The sequence below is a fragment of the Rhododendron vialii genome, chromosome 9a (genome assembly GCF_030253575.1).
Source record: "Rhododendron vialii isolate Sample 1 chromosome 9a, ASM3025357v1".
Lineage (NCBI taxonomy): Eukaryota > Viridiplantae > Streptophyta > Magnoliopsida > Ericales > Ericaceae > Rhododendron > Rhododendron vialii.
Window position 1 is genome coordinate 39,267,749 of NC_080565.1, and position 19,935 is coordinate 39,287,683.

General features: G+C 41.2%; 2 protein-coding genes and 1 pseudogene across 3 annotated transcripts in view; 1 reads left to right on the forward strand and 2 right to left on the reverse strand.

Moving 5' to 3' along the window:
• Positions 1 to 19,935, reverse strand: part of LOC131301704 (uncharacterized) — a 39,534-nt gene that overhangs the window by 11,255 nt on the left and 8,344 nt on the right. The gene's annotated exons all lie outside the window — the stretch shown is intronic.
• Positions 7,368 to 11,528, reverse strand: LOC131301558 (cytochrome c-type biogenesis CcmH-like mitochondrial protein; annotated as a pseudogene).
• On the forward strand, positions 12,267 to 19,301 carry LOC131301705 (reticulon-like protein B5). Of its 2 annotated transcripts, none has more exons than XM_058328093.1 (7): positions 12,267 to 12,368; positions 15,548 to 16,050; positions 17,862 to 18,042; positions 18,222 to 18,363; positions 18,601 to 18,670; positions 18,780 to 18,940; positions 19,019 to 19,301. In XM_058328093.1, exons 2-7 carry the CDS (start codon positions 15,558 to 15,560, stop codon positions 19,025 to 19,027), a joined length of 1,056 nt encoding a protein of 351 aa, XP_058184076.1. In that variant the 5' UTR covers positions 12,267 to 12,368; positions 15,548 to 15,557; the 3' UTR covers positions 19,028 to 19,301. The 2 variants fall into 2 exon arrangements, with proteins under 2 accessions (XP_058184076.1, XP_058184075.1); XM_058328092.1 differs by having other exon boundaries at positions 18,780 to 18,898; positions 18,977 to 19,301.

The window sequence follows — 19,935 nt, forward strand, 5'->3', positions numbered from 1 at the left end:
TGCTGGGGTGGCCTCTGTGGCCAAGGCGGAAGACATTTGTGTTTTATGTGAAGTTGCAGGTCATGCTACGGGGGATTGTCAAATGCTCCCTGCCGTTAAGGATATTCTCCAAGGAACTGGCCCATCGGAGGTCAACGCCGTTAATCAACGGTTTGACCCTTATTCTCAGACTTTCAATCCGGGTTGGAAGATGCATCCTAATTTCCGGTGGAGCGATTCTCAACCTCCCGGACCGCCACAAGTTCCACCGTCTCAACAAAACCAAGCTTTCCGGCCTTCTCAATCTCAAGGAGCGCCGAGGTTTTCTCAACATCAACAACCACCGGGATTTGCACCTCCGGGACCTCCTCATGGGCAAAATCAATTCCAACCTCAAAAGCGATCTTTGGAGGATATTATGTCATCTTTTATGCAAAGTCAAACGTCCCTCAACGAGCAAACCACTCAAACGCTTGGGGAAATCAAAAATCAAATGGCAAAGTTGACTAATACGGTGGGGGTTCTTCAACAAGAAAAGGGGAAGCTTCCGACTCAACCCCAAGCAAATCCCAACGGAACTCATTTTCTGGGGAGCTCTTCGGTGCCTAGTCCCGAGCAAGCCAAGTCCATTATAACACTGCGGAGTGGCAAGGAAGTTGATACGGCCGTTGTCCCCAAGCCTAGCAAGCCACGGGTTACACCTATTGTATCGCAAGCACCGGATGTTTTTATTGACTCACCAACCTCGGAGCCTTCTCCCGTTGGTGAGCAACCGGCAAAATCTCAAGAGGAAGAACCCAAAGGCCCCGCCTCTCAATTTCCAGCTCCTTTTCCCCAAAGATTGAAGGCACCGGCCCGTGCCAATACCAATGCCGAGATTTATGAGCTTTTCAAGCAAGTGAGAATCAATATTTCGTTGGTGGATGCCGTCAAGCAAATTCCCACGTATGCCAAGTTTCTCAAAGACTTATGCACTCAAAAGCGTAAGTTGAATGTTCAAAAGAAGGTTTTCTTGACGGAACAAGTGAGCTCTATTATTCAAACCAACGTGGTTCCCAAGTATAAAGATCCGGGTTGTCCAACCATCTCCATCACCATTGGCGACAAGAAGATTGAAAAAGCCCTCCTCGATTTGGGGGCTAGTGTGAACTTGCTTCCGTATTCTATTTATGAACAACTTGGATTGGGGGAGATGAGGCCAACATCGGTGACCCTTCAATTGGCTGATAGAAGCATTCGTGTTCCACGCGGGATGGTGGAGGATGTACTCGTGCAAGTAGATAACTTTATCTATCCTGTGGATTTTATCGTGTTGGATACATGCCCTGTGCCCTCCTCGCAAGTGTCAACGTCGACTCCGGTCATTCTTGGGCGTCCATTCCTGGCCACTTCCAATGCTGTTATCCATTGCCGAAGCGGTTTGCTAAACCTCACTTTCGGCAACATGAGGATGGAGGTGAATGTGTTTAATATCGGAAGCCAAATGGGGGATGACGAGTGTGTTCATGAAGTCAATCTTATTGATTCTTTGGTCCAAGAGCATATGGACACTTTCTTGTGTAAGGATCCGTTGGAGGTGTGCCTTACCGCCGAAGAAAAAAATTTTCTTGACTCATTGGAGGTGGAGTATTTGTGTTCTTTGCTTGACATTGAAGATGTTTGTGGGACGGACGTTTGGTCTCCGAAATTTGAAGAGTTGCCTCCTCTCGAGAGCAAGACCCTTCCCTCGAGTATTCAATCACCAAAACTCGAGTTGAAGGTCCTCCCGGAAACATTGAAATATGCCTTTTTAGGTGAAAATGAAACTTACCCGGTGGTGATCTCCTCCTCTCTCGTCGGCTCGCAAGAATCCCAACTCCTTGAAATTCTAAAGCGGCATACCAAAGCCATTGGTTGGTCTATCGCGGATATTAAGGGGATCGATGCTTCAATTTGTTCCCACCACATTGCCCTCGAGGACGACGTCAAACCTTCTCGCCAACCCCAACGCCGGTTGAATCCCATAATGAAAGATGTGGTGAAGGCGGAGGTCTTGAAACTCTTGGATGTGGGAATTATTTATCCTATTGCCGACAGTAAGTGGGTTAGCCCCATTCAAGTAGTTCCCAAGAAATCCGGTGTCACGGTGGTACCCAACGCCAACAATGAATTGGTCCCTACTCGAGTCACTACCGGATGGCGTGTGTGTATCGATTATCGGAAGCTTAACGCTAGCACTCGGAAGGACCATTTCCCTCTACCTTTCATTGATCAAATTTTGGAGCGAGTGGCGGGACATGCTTATTATTGCTTTCTAGACGGATATTCGGGGTACAACCAAATAGAAGTCGCCTTACCCGATCAAGAGAAAACGACGTTCACTTGTCCTTTTGGGACCTTCGCTTATCGACGCATGCCATTCGGCTTGTGTAATGCGCCCGGAACCTTCTCACGGTGTATGATGGGCATATTTAGCGATATGATTGAGAAGATCGTCGAGGTATTTATGGATGATTTCTCGGTGTTCGGTGACTCATTTGAATCTTGCTTGGAAAATTTGGAGAAGGTGTTGGCAAGGTGTGAGGCGAAAAATTTGGTGCTCAATTGGGAAAAATGCCATTTCATGGTGACTCATGGTATCGTGTTGGGTCATATTGTATCGTCGAACGGTATCGAAGTCGACAAGGCCAAGATTGATCTTATTGCCACCCTCCCGACCCCTAAATGTGTCAAGGACATCCGCTCTTTCCTCGGGCATGCCGGTTTCTATCGCCGTTTTATCAAAGATTTTAGTGCAATATCTCGGCCATTGTGCCATCTTCTCTCAAAGGATACCCCGTTTGAATGGACTCCGGCGTGTGAGGAAGCATTCAATAAGTTGAAATCAAGTCTCACTTCTCCTCCCATTGTACAAACACCGGATTGGAATTTGCCATTTGAACTCATGTGCGACGCTAGTGATTATGCGGTTGGGGCGGTTCTCGGGCAAAGAAAGGACAAAAATCCTTATGTTATCTATTATGCGAGCAAGACTCTAAACGAAGCTCAAATGAACTATTCCACCACCGAGAAAGAGTTGCTTGCCGTCGTCTTTGCCTTAGACAAATTCCGGTCATATTTGGTGGGATCTCCCATTACTGTTTACACCGATCATGCCGCTTTGAAATACCTCTTCACGAAGCAAGATGCGAAAGCTCGATTAATCCGATGGATCTTATTGCTCCAAGAATTCAACATCACGATCAAGGATAAGAAGGGAGTGGAGAATGTGGTGGTGGATCACTTATCCCGTCTTGAGTTTGAGGATTCTTCCTCGAGGATTCCAATTGTCGACTCATTTCCGGATGAACAACTTTTTGCCGTTTCAAGTTGCCCGTGGTACGCTGACATCGTCAACTATCTTGTCACCGGGCGACTTCCGGACCATTGGACCCCACAAGACCGGAGGCTTTTTCTTAGTGAGGTGAAAAGATTCTTCTTTGATGATCCTTATCTTTTCAAATATTGTTCGGACCAAATTATCCGGCGGTGTGTGCCCGATGACGATCAACGGGGGATTCTCTCATTTTGCCATACCGAGGCATGTGGTGGCCATTTCTCTCATAAAAAGACCACCGCCAAAATTCTCCAATGTGGATTCTATTGGCCAAATCTTCACAAGGATGCTTATGCATTTTGCCGGGCTTGTGAGCAATGCCAAAAACTAGGTGCGGTGACTCGGAGGAACATGATGCCCCTCACCAATATCCTAGTCGTGGAAGTGTTTGATTGTTGGGGAATTGACTTTATGGGCCCATTTCCAAATTCTTACGGGTTCCTTTATATTCTCTTAGCGGTGGACTACGTGTCCAAATGGGTTGAAGCCGTGGCTACACGCACCAACGATCATGCAGTGGTGCTTGATTTTCTCAAGGAGCATATTTTGTCAAGGTTCGGAACGCCCCGGGCCATTATAAGCGATCAAGGGTCACACTTCTGCAATCGGCCTTTTACGGTCCTCATGAAGAAGTATGGCATTACCCACAAGGTATCCACCGCCTATCATCCACAAACCAATGGCCAAGCCGAGCTCGCCAATCGTGAGGTAAAACACATTTTGGAAAAAACCGTTAATCCGAACCGGAAGGATTGGTCACTTCGTCTGACCGATGCCTTGTGGGCATACCGAACCGCGTACAAGACCGTGCTAGGCGCTTCGCCCTATCGGCTTGTCTACGGTAAGGCGTGTCACCTCCCGGTTGAGTTGGAACATAAGGCATATTGGGCGATAAAATCTTTAAACTTTCGGTTGCCCGACGCCGGCGTTCATCGTAAACTCCAACTCAACGAACTCGAGGAAATCCGGCGGGATGCTTATGATAATACCAACATTTATAAATCAAAAGTCAAAGAATTTCATGATAAGAATATCCAAAGAAAGAATTTTGATGTTGGGCAAAAAGTGTTATTGTACAATTCTAAACTCCATGTTTTTCCCGGAAAATTGCGATCTCGTTGGGAGGGGCCCTATGTTGTGCACAAAGTTTTTCCACACGGTGCCATTGAAGTTGTGAATCCCGCCAATGGTCATATTTTTAAAGTGAATGGTCAACGTTTAAAACCGTTTTTGGAAAATTTTGCGGTGGAGGACACGGTGGAGGAGTTAGTTGATCCGGTTTATCCGGATGATCCGTTGGTTTGAAAGGTTCTAAAAATAAAAATATTTTCACGGGGAGCTTTTGCGTACTTCTGGACTTAATTGTTTGGAAGGCCCGGCCTCTTCGGGGGTACCCATCATTGACTTGGGTTATAGCTTCGCACGCCGCTATTCAAACAAGGTTCGTGTACCCAACTCCGGTTAGTAAGGGCAAATTTTTTGTGGTCCGGTATAACCACCCGTGCTTCGCTTAAGATGTTGTCTAACTTGCTTTACGACACCTTAAGTGAAACATGGGGAGAAAAGTAGTACCCGTTTAATCACGTGACGATTCAGTGGATTTAAATACTTGTTCATAATAATTTCTGGGCCGGGCTATCACGAGCCGGCGGTACTAATGTCGTTTGTCTCCTATTAGGTAGTTGGTTCTTAAGTCTTTTGCAGGGTAACACGCTACCGCACCAGCCTTGGTAGTTTGGGTCTAAAAACCGGGGTGAGTGAGGCATTCAGGAGCCCTAAGCATGGGTGCGACTATGTGTCGCGGTTGTTAGCCCAAGAAAGCTCCGGCGATGGCTCTGTGCGACTAGCTATGGTTCCGATGGCGGGGCCGAAAGAGTGGGCCTTGGAAGCGGTTCCGATGACGAACGGTGGCATTGACCAAAAATCCTCCAACTTGGTCGAGGTATCGGGTGGTTGACATTCCACCCCGTCGGTACATTTTTGTTCTCCCTTCCCTTATTTTCCGTCTCTTTGCATCGAGGGCGCTGCATATTTCAAGTTGGGGGGGATAGATTATTTATGGTTTGCGTTTTCGATTTTGCATAGAAAATTTTAAAATTTTTTGTGCAATTTTCCCTTGTAATTAGTGATTTCAAGTGCTAGATACTTAGATTATGCTCAATTTTCCTAATAATGGCAAGAGTCGAGCACCCTGTCGAATTTGATTATGTGTTGAATCCATGTGCATGCATATATATGAACTTTGTTGAACAAATTGAGCTCCAAGGTGTGTCAAGTAGTATGCATCGCTTAGAGTTGAAGTTCGTTTTGAAGCATCCCATGCTTGTTTGTCTCTTTCCGCACTTGCGTAAATAATTTCCGTTTGTTCATACTTGAGTAGTTTAGATATCTTTTATGCATCATATTGGAGTTGATTGGCGTATGTAGGAAATGATACAAGGCAATTTTTGCATGATAAAACCTCAAAAGAGTCCCCTTGTCCTTAATTTTGAACCAAAGTCCGAGTCTCCGTTTATTGCTCAAGCTTAGGGAACCGGATGTTTGGAGGGTTGTGTGAAATTGTGTGTCAATGATCTAAGGTGCTTTGGGATGGTGTGAACCAGATAGAAGTGGTTGGGATGCAAAAGAACGAAGAATTGATATGTGATTCCCTATCTCCCCTCACACACTTCAAAAGTTAAAGCCCCAAATTTTCATCTCCCTCTTCAAAGCTCTTGGAATTAGCCCCTCAATCTCTCTCACTACAAATCTCACCTCAAATGACCCTATTCCTCAAAGAAAAATCAAAGAAGTGCTATGAAAGAGCAAAAATCGAATTTGAAAGAGGGTTGAATACTATCATGAGAGGATTGGTTAGACATCCAGACTAGCATATATTCCGGATGTGAAGGAGTCCGATGAGAAGGGAGAGCTCGAGGCTCAATAACGTGAGGAGCCGGATGAGAATTATGACTAGGTGTGGTGGAGTCGGTGGTAGTAATTCTAGTAGGACATAACTAGTAGTTTTTCTTCATTTCATTTTCGTAACCTTGTTTGGTGATTGGCTAATACATGTGGCCGTGGTTTGGGTAGTTTAGGGGATGGTAGTGGCCAAGGGTAGTTGAAACCAAGCAGAAATTTATGGCCGCTACCCTTTTTGTTTCCCTTTTCTTGGCACCAAGGTCATTATAAGCTATTAAAGTCCTTAATTGATCATAATGTACGCTCGTCTAACTCTTTTTGATGCGTGATCGATATCTAATGCTAATTTAGTATGAAATTTCTATTAATTCAGTTAGTTTGTGAATAATTCCTTAGCTCTCTTTGTCGGCGCTCTTTTGATTAGCTTGCATAGCTTCTTCTTTTTGTCTCTTGCTATTGCAAATTCTTGCTAGCGCTTATCATGGGATGTTGTTCTAGTTTTTTTTACTTGGTGAAATTTCATATCTAAGTTTCCCCTTTTGAGTCTTGGAATGGAAATTCAAGGCGGACGTGTGTTGCTTGGCCGTTGGCATAATTTGTTCACCTTAGTTCATTGTATGCATGTGCGTGTTTAGCTTGTAATTGAGTTCGAAGGGGTGTTTGTTTGGACTCATGCCAAGTATCGTTGAGCATAATTGTTGTATCTTGTTTCAGGGGAACATTGCATAGCATTAGTTACTTACTTTTTTGGGTAAGTTTGCTAGGGACTAGCAAAATCCAAGTTGGGGGGTGTGATAAGCCCTCTATAATGTAAATAATAGGGCTTATCTCTCTCATTTTTTGTCACACACACGTGCTTAACTTACTTTATTAAGATGATATTGCGCGGAGTTGGTGTTTCTGGCCCTTGCAGGTTTAAGGTGGAAATAAGGCGTGTTTTGATGCCATGGATCAATTCCAAGGGTATCCGTACACCCGAGGCCACTTGGCACTCCATCGCCGAGTCCCAAGAATGATGAACAGTAGCTTTGGAGGGTGTGCGGGACAACGGAAGCCCAAAGGGCATGGAAAGGCTAAAGAACCAAAGGAGACAGAAATCTGTCCAGCCGCTACCCGTAGCCCAAAAATGGTACTACCCGTAGCCAGTGATCAGAAGCTGTGTCAAATTGCAAAACGAGACTACTACCCGTAGCCCAAAAATGGTACTACCCGTAGCACCTGGGATTTTCTGCCGATTTTTGTACCCGACCAAGCAACAACTTAGGGGTATTTAGGACTTTTGTAACTCTTTTTTTAAGGGGCTATAAATACTTTCAAGCCTGATTTCAGTAGGGTATCTTTACTTTGGCACTCTCTCTCTCTCTCTACCTCCATTAATGGAGCTCCCATCTCTCTCTTCATTTATGCTTTGAGGAGGATTTTTGAGTACGATCCGTCTACTTCCAAAGCTTTTAGTCTTCATTAAAGGTGTAAGGAATCTCATTCTCTTCGAGGATCTTGTCTTTATTTCGAATTTAATCAATGTTTAGTTTTCTCCTTACCATTACCCGTGCTCATTTCATGTCTTCTTACGATATGTGTGAGTAGTGTAGTAAGGTTAGGTTGTGGGATGGTTAGCATCCCGTAACCAAGGGTGTTGCTTGTTCTTCTCATGTAATTTTCGTTTTTATAGCTTAAGCATATGCTAGGGTCAATTTTAAGTATCAAAACTTTGAGGTGTTAATCTCTTTGATCAAATGTAGGCAAGGGTTAAACTTCTTGCCACATTTGATACTTGGAGCTATGTCCCTCCTTGTGTTTGTCTAAATGCACCAAAAGAACCCTAGACATGTTTAACACTTTGGTTAAAAAGAGAAGAATCAAGTTTATCCTTGCGTTATGGGTGTTAATTATTCCTAAACCTAGCCTTTAGGTTAATCTCCAGTTAAAAATCCGTAGTTAGGTTAAGTAGCAAGTTAACTAAATCGTTCAGTTGGCCGTCTCAACGCCGAAGTTTGGTTGGCGGTCCTAACGCTAAATCTCTACGCGAGCTAATCTCTGAAAATAAGTTATGGATGCGCTCCCTGTGGATTCGACCCCGGACTTCCGGGTATTATGCTTTCAACCGACCTAACCCTACGCTTGGGGTATTCTTATTGCAACACACATTAAGGTCGCAAGCACCCATTCTGTTAAGGTTCTTACTTTTTAAATACTTATTTCCTGCTTTACGAAACAAGTCATTCTCTCAAAATATATCAATTTTAATTCAAAAAATAAGTACTTATTTAAAAAATAGGTGGGAACACACCCTGAATAACCTGCAATACCAGTCACATACATTGAACAATCAAGCTCTGAAATTGCCGAAAATATTCTTAACCACAGTATACTTGAATACTGTTAAATACAAATTTATAACACATTCTGTTAAATACAAATTTATAACACATTCTAGTTTCATTCTGTTAAATACAAATTTTTTTGCTAATTTCTCGCGGGGACCCTTAAAATTACGTTCTGCACACATTGAACGGTTCGGATTTTCAAAATTTGATCGGGAAATGAAAGTCTCTCATTTTAACAAAATGAGGGATCCCTCACTTGAAAATTTCTCTACATATATATATATATATATATATATATATATATATATATATATATATATAAAATATAGACGTGTCCACCAACATGTCGTGTCCCCCATGTTTTGGAAAATTTCCGTGTTGGGGTGTTAGTGTCGTGTTATATCCCATGTCCGTGCTACATAGCATGGAACTCATCAACAAGCTGATTCTCCCTTAGATTTTCTCATTGGCAATCACGTAAGAGCGCTAAAAAACTATTGAAATATTATTGACCAAGCCACTTCCGCCACCAAGAGAATAAAGGATTTGTTTCTCGACTAGGAGTAAGGAGGTCGAGCATGGTTTGTTTCTCTTTCGGAGTTAGTGGAACTGTTGGGAAAAATATGCGGAATTTCCCACAAGTAAATCACGAAGGAAATAGAATAAATGCAGCAAAACATAATCCAAGTGCGTAAACCAAAAACCAAACGAACACAAGGAATTTTTACGTGATTCCCTCAAAGTGTGAGGTACGTCCACGGGACCGGAGTCCGATTCCACTATCAAAGGTTCTTACAAATGAGTTTACAAGAGATTCAAAAATCTCACAAACAACACCCTAAGGTGTATCCAACAAATACAATAACCAAGAGGAAAAGACCTCACCAAATTAGATGAACAAAACCCCTCTAATGTAGCTGATCGGAGAGCCCAAAATCAGAGAATAATTCTGCCCCCAAAGCTGACGAAGAACCTGCCGAAATCAGGAGAACACAAGGGGCTGCACTTGCTTTCCTTCCTTCACCGAAACACACTCTCACACACAGTGCACTATCTCTTTTCTTTTTCCAGAGAGCAACAACAAAACCCACCGCCTTTTCTTTTCCAGAAAACCAAAAGATAAGGCTTCCAAGAGAAGCTAAGTAAAACACATGTGCAAGTCATGTGCTTCAAAGTGTAGAATGTTCCACCAAAAATTAGCCCACACAAATTAATACTCTTTTGGGCCAAACAAATTATTATTGGGCTAACAAAAATATTGGGCTTCCACTAAAGGAGGGAACCCAACAGGAACACCTCTAACTAGGTTCAAGGCCATGATGTGCACATTAGTATTTTGCCTATGCTTGTTGTAAGCCGGCCATATTCCTCCAGCAGTACCTGCAACTAGAAGCTGATCCAAAAACCATATGATGAAAATCAGAACTTTTTCTTGTGAGGGGGTGGTTATAAAGATTAAGGTGGTCCTCTAAGAAAAAAAATGACAGGGGATAGCCACAAAGCTGCAGTCTGCAAATCAAACTTTGGAGCATAAAGAACGGTCTCCCCAAAATCGTCCTCAAGCTTTTTGTAGATATCTTTATCAGATTTCCCAGCTCGAATTTCATCACGAATTAACTGGAGTACAACAAAACATCATCAGAATATGCAGATAGAGTTGATGAGTGGTATACAATTCGAGACAACTAAGAGAAAATTGTCCATGATTTGGCAAGTACCAGGAGCCTTATATTATCATGCTGGCAACTTAGGCTTTCTGAGGGAAACAAATGCACGACCCTCAGGGCTCAGTGGAAATGGTTGAGGCCAAAAAAGGATGAATTTCATTTCGAAATACATCAGCATGCAATGTAGCACATCAATAGAAAAGTATGTACAAGAAATTTGCTTCCAGCTATAATTCATGGTTCTTTGATGATTCAGTAGTTAAGCAAACAGGTGACTCCAGCAAATGAGGTATGCTAATTCTTTATATCATCATAGCTTGATTTTCCAACAGATCATCCTTCCAATCGATCTAACACTAAGCCACTAGTCAAAAAGACTGCATATAAATGTGACAAAAACATACCGTTTGTGAATAGCTTGACGAAAGTACGACATATAATTGGAAGTTAATCAAACAAAAGGCGACATGAAAGGCGAGAACCTGTCAATGTACTTAATCCTGACTCCTGAGTGTTCATAAAGCTTTTTACACATCACAGCCCAATTAAGTCAGGAACCAAGCAATTAAACACCTGCCAACCTACAAATTGCCGACAAATGATCCAAGATTTTTCCGTAGCTAACTACTAGTTTTGGTCATATCCATTGACCACCACCAGATACCACACGGTTCGGTCTTATATGCAACAACAAAAATAATAGATTCCCCTATCCTATCATGCGCTTGTGCGTACATATTCCCGGCTATATGCAATGACAAAGAATAATACTCCATAGCAAAAAGAATTACCTTCCTGAGGAGAATGGCAACATCAGCTTGTGAATCTTCAATGGACTGACTGCCACACTCAGTGCACCGGACATTGTGACTGATGTTTCTGGCCCTGGCGTCTTACCACCTGCGCATTCCTTACTGCATCCTCTGCACCCTCCATCCCACAATGATTCTCTAACTTAAGCTGCGACAGAAATTAAACAAAACACCCAAAAGCCGTGTCAATCGACACAACGTAAGAGTAACTCCCAGTTCAAGAATTTACAACTTTGGTTTTCAGTTGGGCATTTCATCGAACAGTCACCATTCCTAATTACCATCCCATCAATCTCACGCCACCCAGCTGATTACCCATGAACCCAAGTTGGGTCTATTCTCAATAGCTTCAATTTTTCTCTAAATTTTACTGTACTATTGGCCACTACTTAATCACAACTCTAATTCCGAAATTTAAACTTGGGTAAAACGTAGAGAAATTAGAAGCCCATGCGTATAAGCTCACGAAAGTAATCGGGATATAGAATTACCGATTACCTGAGACTGAGAGAGAAACAGAAATGCTTCAATGGCGGCGGGTGACGGAAAGAGGTTTTTTATATGCCAGAAAAGAAGACAAAACTCGCTTTTGTAAAGCGCGAATTTGTGTTATGTTAACTTCGCACCGTCAAAATGCGAAGTATAGTGAATGCGAGTTCATCATGCATAAAGAACTAGATATCTCAAAATACAGATTGATCTTTGTATTATGTTTTAGATCGAAAGCGTCCATATTTTAGATCTTGTTGAGAACATAAACTTTAATTAAAAATCATACTAATCCAATACGAATCAGTATCTCATCGAGGCTTTTACGTGTATTATTATAGGTTTGGATACATTGAAACAGATCCCAAACCTTGCGAGTTGAACTAAGGGTAAACCTCACTAGCACCCCTAGATTCAACTCATATCGTATTACATACCCCTTTAATCTCAAATCATATGTTATTGGGGACACCCTCGGTGAAATATTTTCGCCAAAGATCTCTCTGAGTGGTAGGGCCTTTTGAGTTTGACAACAAATAGAGGTGATGTTGAAGTCCTATCTATCTACAGAGCACACAATAAGAACACGAAACCATAAAGAAACCGAAGCATATTCCCCCTGGCTGTTCTGTTTTCAGTATTCTACCAAACACCCAAGGGATATTCTCTAAAATGTCCTGTTTTTGTTCCATGTTGGTCGAGAAGACCCATCTCTGGTTCTTGAAAAATGAAAAAGGCAAAGCTCACAATCGGTTTCGAAGAGGCTGGAAATTTCTATCTCGGGCAGGGCATTAATCCCGTCACTGATATTGTTCCAATGGAGAATTCAATCACAGCAGTAAGTCTTCCTTTAACTCCTCTCCAATCTTAATCCTCTCTCAACAGCTAGCGATTGATTAATTATATATCTCACATCAACAGACCCATCGACAGCATGCCATGCTTGCTAGAAGCTTTCCGTGACTCGTTTTGTCTTTCGATTTGGATTTATCGTTCTTAAAGCTGTTCTTAAATTTCCTGATGAATTTTGGGTTTCAGTAGTTCTCAGGATCAATTTTATATGCATGATTCACTTAGACAGTGCATGTGTGTCGTCGGGTAGAAGTAGAACTTTCTTTCTAGCCCCAAACAAATTAATTAAGGAACCCTTTGGCCATGTTCGTTTTGTGTTTTGAGAAAAGTTTGGGTCTAGAGACCCAAAACGAACATGGTTTTTGTGATTATGTAATTTTAGAAAACTATTTCTAAGGTAGAGAAGAGGTCATTTGACACAGAGAAATTTGACACGCGGCACATTTGTAGTTCTTATGAACTATATATACGATACGAAAAACCCAGATGAATGTATGAATAGAAAGTACCTTAGGGGCATCAAATAATGTATCATGTATGCAAATTTTGATTTCAGAATAATAAATTTCTTGCATGTTTTCTCATGCTATAATAACGTGGGGTACTTTCATAATGTATTAATGTGGAAGGTATTTCAGGTTTTCTAAAAGTTATTGATAAGGATATTAAAGGATCCGTTCAGGATTCGGGGCAGCTGCTCATAGCACCGTGCTGCACGGCTCGGATGCCGTCCGTTGGACAATCTAACGGTTCAAATTTTATCTCTGCAATAAACAGCTCAGATGCAACATGGATGAAGATGAGATTTGAACTGTTGAATTACCGAAAGGACGACATCTAAGCCGCGCAGCACGGTGCTGTGCAACAACTGCACAGCACCAACCCCCAATCCTTTACTATTTTATTTTACATTTATAAATCAGAAGTGCAATATGATCTGAAAGATAATTTTCAATGCATCCTAATCATGTTTAGTTCTAGATGTTTATTATTCTTCATTTTAAAAAATAAAACAATTGTTCACTCTTTAGGGCCCGTTTGTTAGGGGTATAAAGAAAGAGTTGTGCTATAAGTACCGACCGGCCGGGAGGGATTTCGTACCGATCGGCTGAGCCGGGCAGTCTCCGGCCAACTGACGGCCGATCCGAGTCGTCCAAAAATTCTATAAAAAAAAAAACCAAAGGGCCTTACGCGAGAATCAACGGCATCCGAGGTGTGTAGAGTGCTTGATCCGAGCACCCCTTTTTTGTGTATATACAAGTAATTACATATATACACGAAAAAAGGGTGCTCAGATCAAGCACCCTACACATCTCGGATGCCGTTGATTCCCGCGCCGGACCCCTTAGTTTGTTTTTTTAGAATTTTTGGACGGCTCGAATCGACCTTCCGGTGGCCGGAGAGGGCTCGGCGTAGCCAGTCGGTACGAAATCCCTCCCCGGCCGTCGGTACCTATATCATTTCTGATAAAGAAAGGAGGGGTTGGGATAAGGGAGGGGGCGTTTCGTAGCGGAGAAAAAGAGGGGGAAAGACCAAATTGTCCCTCAAACTTTGGGCAAGCAAGTAGTAATATTTTACATCATTCACTCTTATCCACCCAAATAATTATAGGAGTGGGTGAAGAAACAGAGTGGGAGAAGGAATCCCATGTTTGGTAGTGAGAGAAGGAAGGGAGAGAAGGGAGGGAGGGAAACTTATCGTTTTTGAAGGGTCTTAGCAAACACCATCCCCACCTTAGGAGGAGCTAATTTGGATGGAAAAAAGACCAAATTACACGTCAATTTTTTTCCCGAATTCTCAATGATCAATTCAAGTAATTTTCCCCATTATCCACCCATATCATATCAACTACCACTCAATCTAAGAGCATCCGCAATGGTAATAATCAAAACCAATAACTAAAATGTGCAACGTCAGTATTTCATTATTCATTTAATCTATAATTAAACTTGACAATCTCTAACTCTACATTGGTTATTTTTGCATCCCTAACAAAAAAAATCCCACAATACACATTTGTTCAATCGCAAACGAGTTTTAATCACACATCCGATCACACCAAATTTTTCGTCTCGATGAGACGATTCCAATGTGAGGTGTTTTTGAGTTATTGAGTTTTGGTTATTGGTAAAAGTTGTTAAATTTAGTTATAGAATGAGTAGAATTTGATTATTTGTTAAAAGACTTATAACTTTACTTATTACAATGTGAAGTATTTTTTGAGCATTATTGTTAAATTTGCTTATCCACACTCATTTGCTTATTACAATGGAGATGGGGATGCTCTAACTACTATAAGCTAATCCCTCTCTTTAACTAATCTCTCATATACCAGATCCACCTGTTAGGTTGTTATCCCTCTCTTTTCTTATCTAACCAAAACTTTATATTCCGCCAAACGAGCAGTTACAATATGGACCCCCCTGCGTCAGTTAGACTGGCATCCACATTGGGAGTTTGGGTTTGGGTATGTGTAATAACGGGTTCACTGAGCCTCTCCCTAGTCAACAATTGCTTGGATGAGTTGGTAAGTGAAATTACCCCATTGACCTTCATAAAAAAAAGAATATGGACCCCGTTAAATAAACTTTCATCAGCTTTAGCTTGTTTATAATGCAAGTCCATGGGCCAATGAGGCCCACGACTCTCCACATGCCGGATCCAGTTACTTCCTCGCGACGCGATGCCTACAACTGGGCGTTCTGTTAAACGGGCCTGTTTACCCGTAGTTCGATAGGAGTGGGGCGCACATAATAATTTCCCCAGTGGAGAACGCCGTCTGCCTTTCCTTCCAAAAGTAGCCCATTGCCGTCCGATCTGTCATCTCAATTAACGCCTCGAACGAAGCAACGTTAGAGAGAGAGAGAGCGCAATAAAACTATAGGTACCACCCGCATGCACACTATGCTGTGTGGGATTTATTTCAGAGTTTACGTATATAATTAGAGTCGCTTAATTAATTTAAAATGTATTTAGGAATCTTTGTAAAATATTATCGTAGTTGGATATCGGTAAGAACTTATCAATTATTTGCTCAATTTTTTAACATTAAATTGAGCAAAAAATCGATCAAATTTTTTACTGATATTCAATTGATCTTATTTTTTATAATAATTTTTAAGCAAATACTATAAATAAATTTTGCGGCTTCGAATATTTGTATAGAACCGACGGGATGGATTCCACACAACGCAATAACACGATGTGCAAACGGTATACCCATAAAAGGATGAGAGAGAGAGTGTTCCTTTGTCTTTTTCGCGGACATTACTCTCCATTGGTTCCCGCAAATTATCCCGAAGCACGCGGCTCGGAACTCGAACCTGAGGCTCGTACTCGCTCCCCTTTAATCGCCCTGTCACTCTCTCGTCACACTTTTGCTTTGGCACTCCAAATTCGAAGAAAAAAGAAGATAACCGGCGGCAGCGATTTTCAATCGGATCGGGAATTCTCGTCGCGGATTTCGATGGCTGACCACACTGGTGAGCAGCAGAAAGAATCAACGGAGGCTTCGTTGATGGATAAGATCACCGAGAAGTTTCACGACCACGATTCTTCGTCGTCTTCTGATGATGATTCCCACCACGAGAAATCTTCGTCGACGACCAAGATCTATCGTCTCTTTGGCAGGGAGAAGCCCGTGCACAAAGTGTTGGGCGGTGGAAAACGTACGGAAATCTCTCTCTCTCTCTCTCTCTCTCTCTCTCTCTCTCTCTCTCTCTCTCTGTCTGTGTGTTAATGACGTAATCTAAATGTATTTTATTTCTTTATAATGGTTAGGGTTGGAGGGTCATTTGATATGCGTTTCATAGTTCGTATTGAATCGTAGATTTGAATAACAGAATAACTGTTTGGATGATTTTGCATGTTATGGAGTGAGATATTTGTAGGATTCAATTTATTGACCTAGCTAAGCTAATTGTCTATGCTCTGTTTGGAACTTGTGGAAAGAGAGGGAAAGAAGAGTGAAAACAATTTAGTGACCGCGTGACCCGATTCTAAATACGTATGTATAAACAAATCTCTTTCGAGATCATTTTGCGTTTAAACAGTTTACTGACAGCGTGACCCAATTCTAAAACCGTATCTATAGAACTCTATTTCGAAATCATTTTACTTTTAAAGAATTTACTGACAGCGTGACCCGATTCTGATTACCTCTGTATAAAAACTCTTTTTCGAAATCATTTTTCTTTTAAAGCATTTATTGACAGCATGACTCTATTTTGAAATCATTTTCTTTTAAAGCATTTATGGACAGCATGACCGGATTCTATGTCCGTATGTATAAAACTTTAATTCCAAATCATTTTGTTTTCAAGGAATTTACAGGCAACATCATTCGTTTCTAAATACGTATGCATCATCCATGCTCTATGCTGTGCAACGGTAAGTTCTGTGACATGATACGGTAATTTATGACCTTGCCTAAGACTTGATTACCTGAAGGCCATCATATGTTTTCCCCCAGTAAACACAGCCAAATCCTCCTTCACCATGCGTGTTATCCTCATTGAAACCATTGGTAGCTGAACTCAACTCCTTGTACGCGAAAATCCTCCATGGACTGTTGCCTCCTGAATTGACATTCTACAACCAAAACCATCCAGACAAAACCCAAACATATTTCCACTTGCCCATTCATTTTTGTAGCAACGTGGGAAGGACAATAATTTTAGGTTCACCTAGCTGTCATGGACCTTTTCTGATGGGTACTAATGGATACTAAAATCCACGTTGAGCTATTAGAACCATTTAGATAAGTTGGGTTGGTCATCGTGTGATACCATGATGCAGAAGTTTATCTCCATCATATTAGGTTGGGGTGTGTGTGTCTGAAGAGAATGAAAGATGGAGATCTTTAGTCGAAGGAGTTGTTACAACAAATAGATTTTGCTCTTAATAGTTGATATCTTCACCTATTGGTTCTTGTAGAGTGTAGAGCTAGGATTTATATTGCTTGGAGTTCTTTAATTAGAACTTGGATATGTTCATACATACCTTGTTTGAAATTTTTTTCTTATTAGCAGTAGGAAACAACACAGCAACAATAGTTGTGAAAACTCTTGTCATAAAAGTACATAAATGATGTGGTAGGAAAACCTTCTTTTTTCATCTATAAGTTACATATGTTTAGTGCTGACGGAAAAAAAGGGGAGATCATAAATTTAGTTTTCAATGACAACTTGCTGTTCTGTTGAGAAGTCATGAACAATTTTAGACTTATTTAATTCTCAACTGAAATGTTGGTGCCTGTTTTTTTTTGTTTTCCATCTGGATCTAATATTAACTAATGTACTGTGGAAGAAACTGTTAGCTTCACCATTTTTCTTTCTTCCCCTTATTTCGAACAGCCAACTGGATGTAAATTCTACTTTGTGAAATTTGTTCCCTTTTCCTATCCAGTTACTGGATTAAAATGCTGTGTGTTTGTGGTTGTGCCTTTTGGTTTCTATATCTAATGGTCTTTCTTTGGCAGCTGCTGATGTGTTCCTGTGGAGGGACAAGAAAATTTCTGGTGGCGTGCTTGGTGTTGCCACGGCAGTATGGGTGCTTTTTGAATTGGTTGAATATCACTTGCTAACTCTTGTATGTCACGTGCTGATCTTTGCTTTGGCAATCCTTTTCCTGTGGTCCAATGCATCCACCTTTATCAAGAAGTGAGCTATTTTACTTACACCCCCCCTCCCCCCACACACCAAAAAAAAATAAAAGAAAAAAAAGAAAAGAGAAGAAGTAAGCTATTTCATATTGTCCATCTCTATATTTCCAAATTTTCCACTTGTCTGTTTTGAGTTTTGGATGCCTCTTGACTTCATTGGTGTATATACATACTTAGGTCTCCTCCTCAAATTCCAGAAGTTGAAATACCTGACGATATTGTCCTGGGAATAGCTTCTACTTTGACGACTGAAATCAACCGTGCTCTTTCTGTACTCCGAGACATTACATCTGGGAGGGATTTGAAGAAATTCCTTGCTGTATGTTGTCATTCTCCTTTGTAGATTTTGATGTAACTTTTTGGCAAGCCAACACTCACGCACCTAGGAACAAAATAAAAAGATAAAAAAAAAACCTACACAAGATATGGTTTATAGATCCCAGCCAATTGAACTTGTTTTACTAATAGATTAATTTAATCGTGGTGTGGAATTGTAAGGCTATATTGGCCTGTTGTGGAAGATGAAATCTTTGTGTTTTTTTTTTTCAATTCTCAGGTTATCGCTGGATTGTGGGTTCTTTCATGTGTGGGGAGTTGGTGTAACTTCTTGACCTTGTTCTATATATGTAAGGAATCTATTCAGTTCCAAATTCACAAGTTTTTATCTGCTTGATATTTACTTAAGAAGTTCATCTTTGCATCTGCTTAGCAATATTTTCCCTCCCTTCATGACAGCTTTTGTATTGCTGCACACTGTGCCCGTTCTTTATGAGAAATATGAGGACCACATTGACCCAATTGCTGAGAAAGCATCAGCAGAGTTCAAGAAGCAGTATTCAGTCTTCGATACCAAGGTTCTAAGTAAGATTCCAAGAGGTCCATTGAAAGACAAGAAGGTGGCTTAGAAGCAGTATGCAGTGTTCGATGCCAAGGTTCTAAGTAAGATTCCAAGAGGTCCATTGAAAGATAAGAAGGTGGCTTAAGGACACACGTAGGTGGTGTTGTTTGATTTATATTGGCATGTGGCTACTTGTGCTTTTGTTTGTTTTGGAAGATTTTGTTGCCTATTTTCAGTTAGAAGTTAGAACCCATGTTTCTTGGTTCTGCTTATGATATGGTTGGCTTAATAGTTAAATTCACTTTTGTATTTTGTAATGAAGTTTGAAGCTGTAGATGCTTATTGTTTTCACCGTACGTGCATGAACGGGATTTGTTTAATGAGCAAAGAAACATGATGACGTATTTATGTTTGTAGAATTGGCCATGTTCAATATCTTTTAAGTTGAAGAGGGTGATATACAAGTTTTCGTTGTGTACTGGTTATTATGAACAGAGGTGGTCGCGTATTTTTTGATTTTTTCATTGTAGTTGTGATCAGAGCAAGTACTTGATAATCTTCGATTGAGATTATTTTTGGTGTGGATAAACTTCACATCGAGCCCTACAGGATGGATGAAATGAATCCTCTATATCTGTCCTGGGTAAGACCTGCCTGTGCAGTCTGGACAAATGCCGTGAAGCTGTGTCCAATTGCATATAGGACTAGGCATATTCTGTCATGAACTATCACATGGAGGATCAATTCAGGAAATGCCAGTAGACAATCGTTGTTTTGTATATTGTGGTGTTGTTCACTTTCCATAAGTAATATGCCTTTCAGAACTGAGTTAGCCGGGTTTGGAGTTAGTATCAGGGATGATAATATTACTTCTCAAATAGCATGGTAATTTGGTTTGGTCTGACTTGTAATCACATGAATTAGCAACCGGTTTCAAAAATTGGCATAATTTTTTCTGCCGTATTTGCTGTAGTAACGGGATAATGTGAAATTGACCATTTTTTCTTATGCTTTCCAACGTGTGTGAAGATTGCTTAATTCCTCTCGTCTGTT

Excerpts from the sequence above, each read along its gene's own strand:
- LOC131301705 (XM_058328093.1), top strand. The coding sequence starts at position 15,558 with ATGGATTCCACACAACGCAATAACACGATGTGCAAACGGTATACCCAT. Across the intron at positions 16,051-17,861 it reads AGTGTTGGGCGGTGGAAAAC|CTGCTGATGTGTTCCTGTGG; the intron begins GTACGGAAATCT and ends TTTCTTTGGCAG. Across the intron at positions 18,043-18,221 it reads GCATCCACCTTTATCAAGAA|GTCTCCTCCTCAAATTCCAG; the intron begins GTGAGCTATTTT and ends ATACATACTTAG.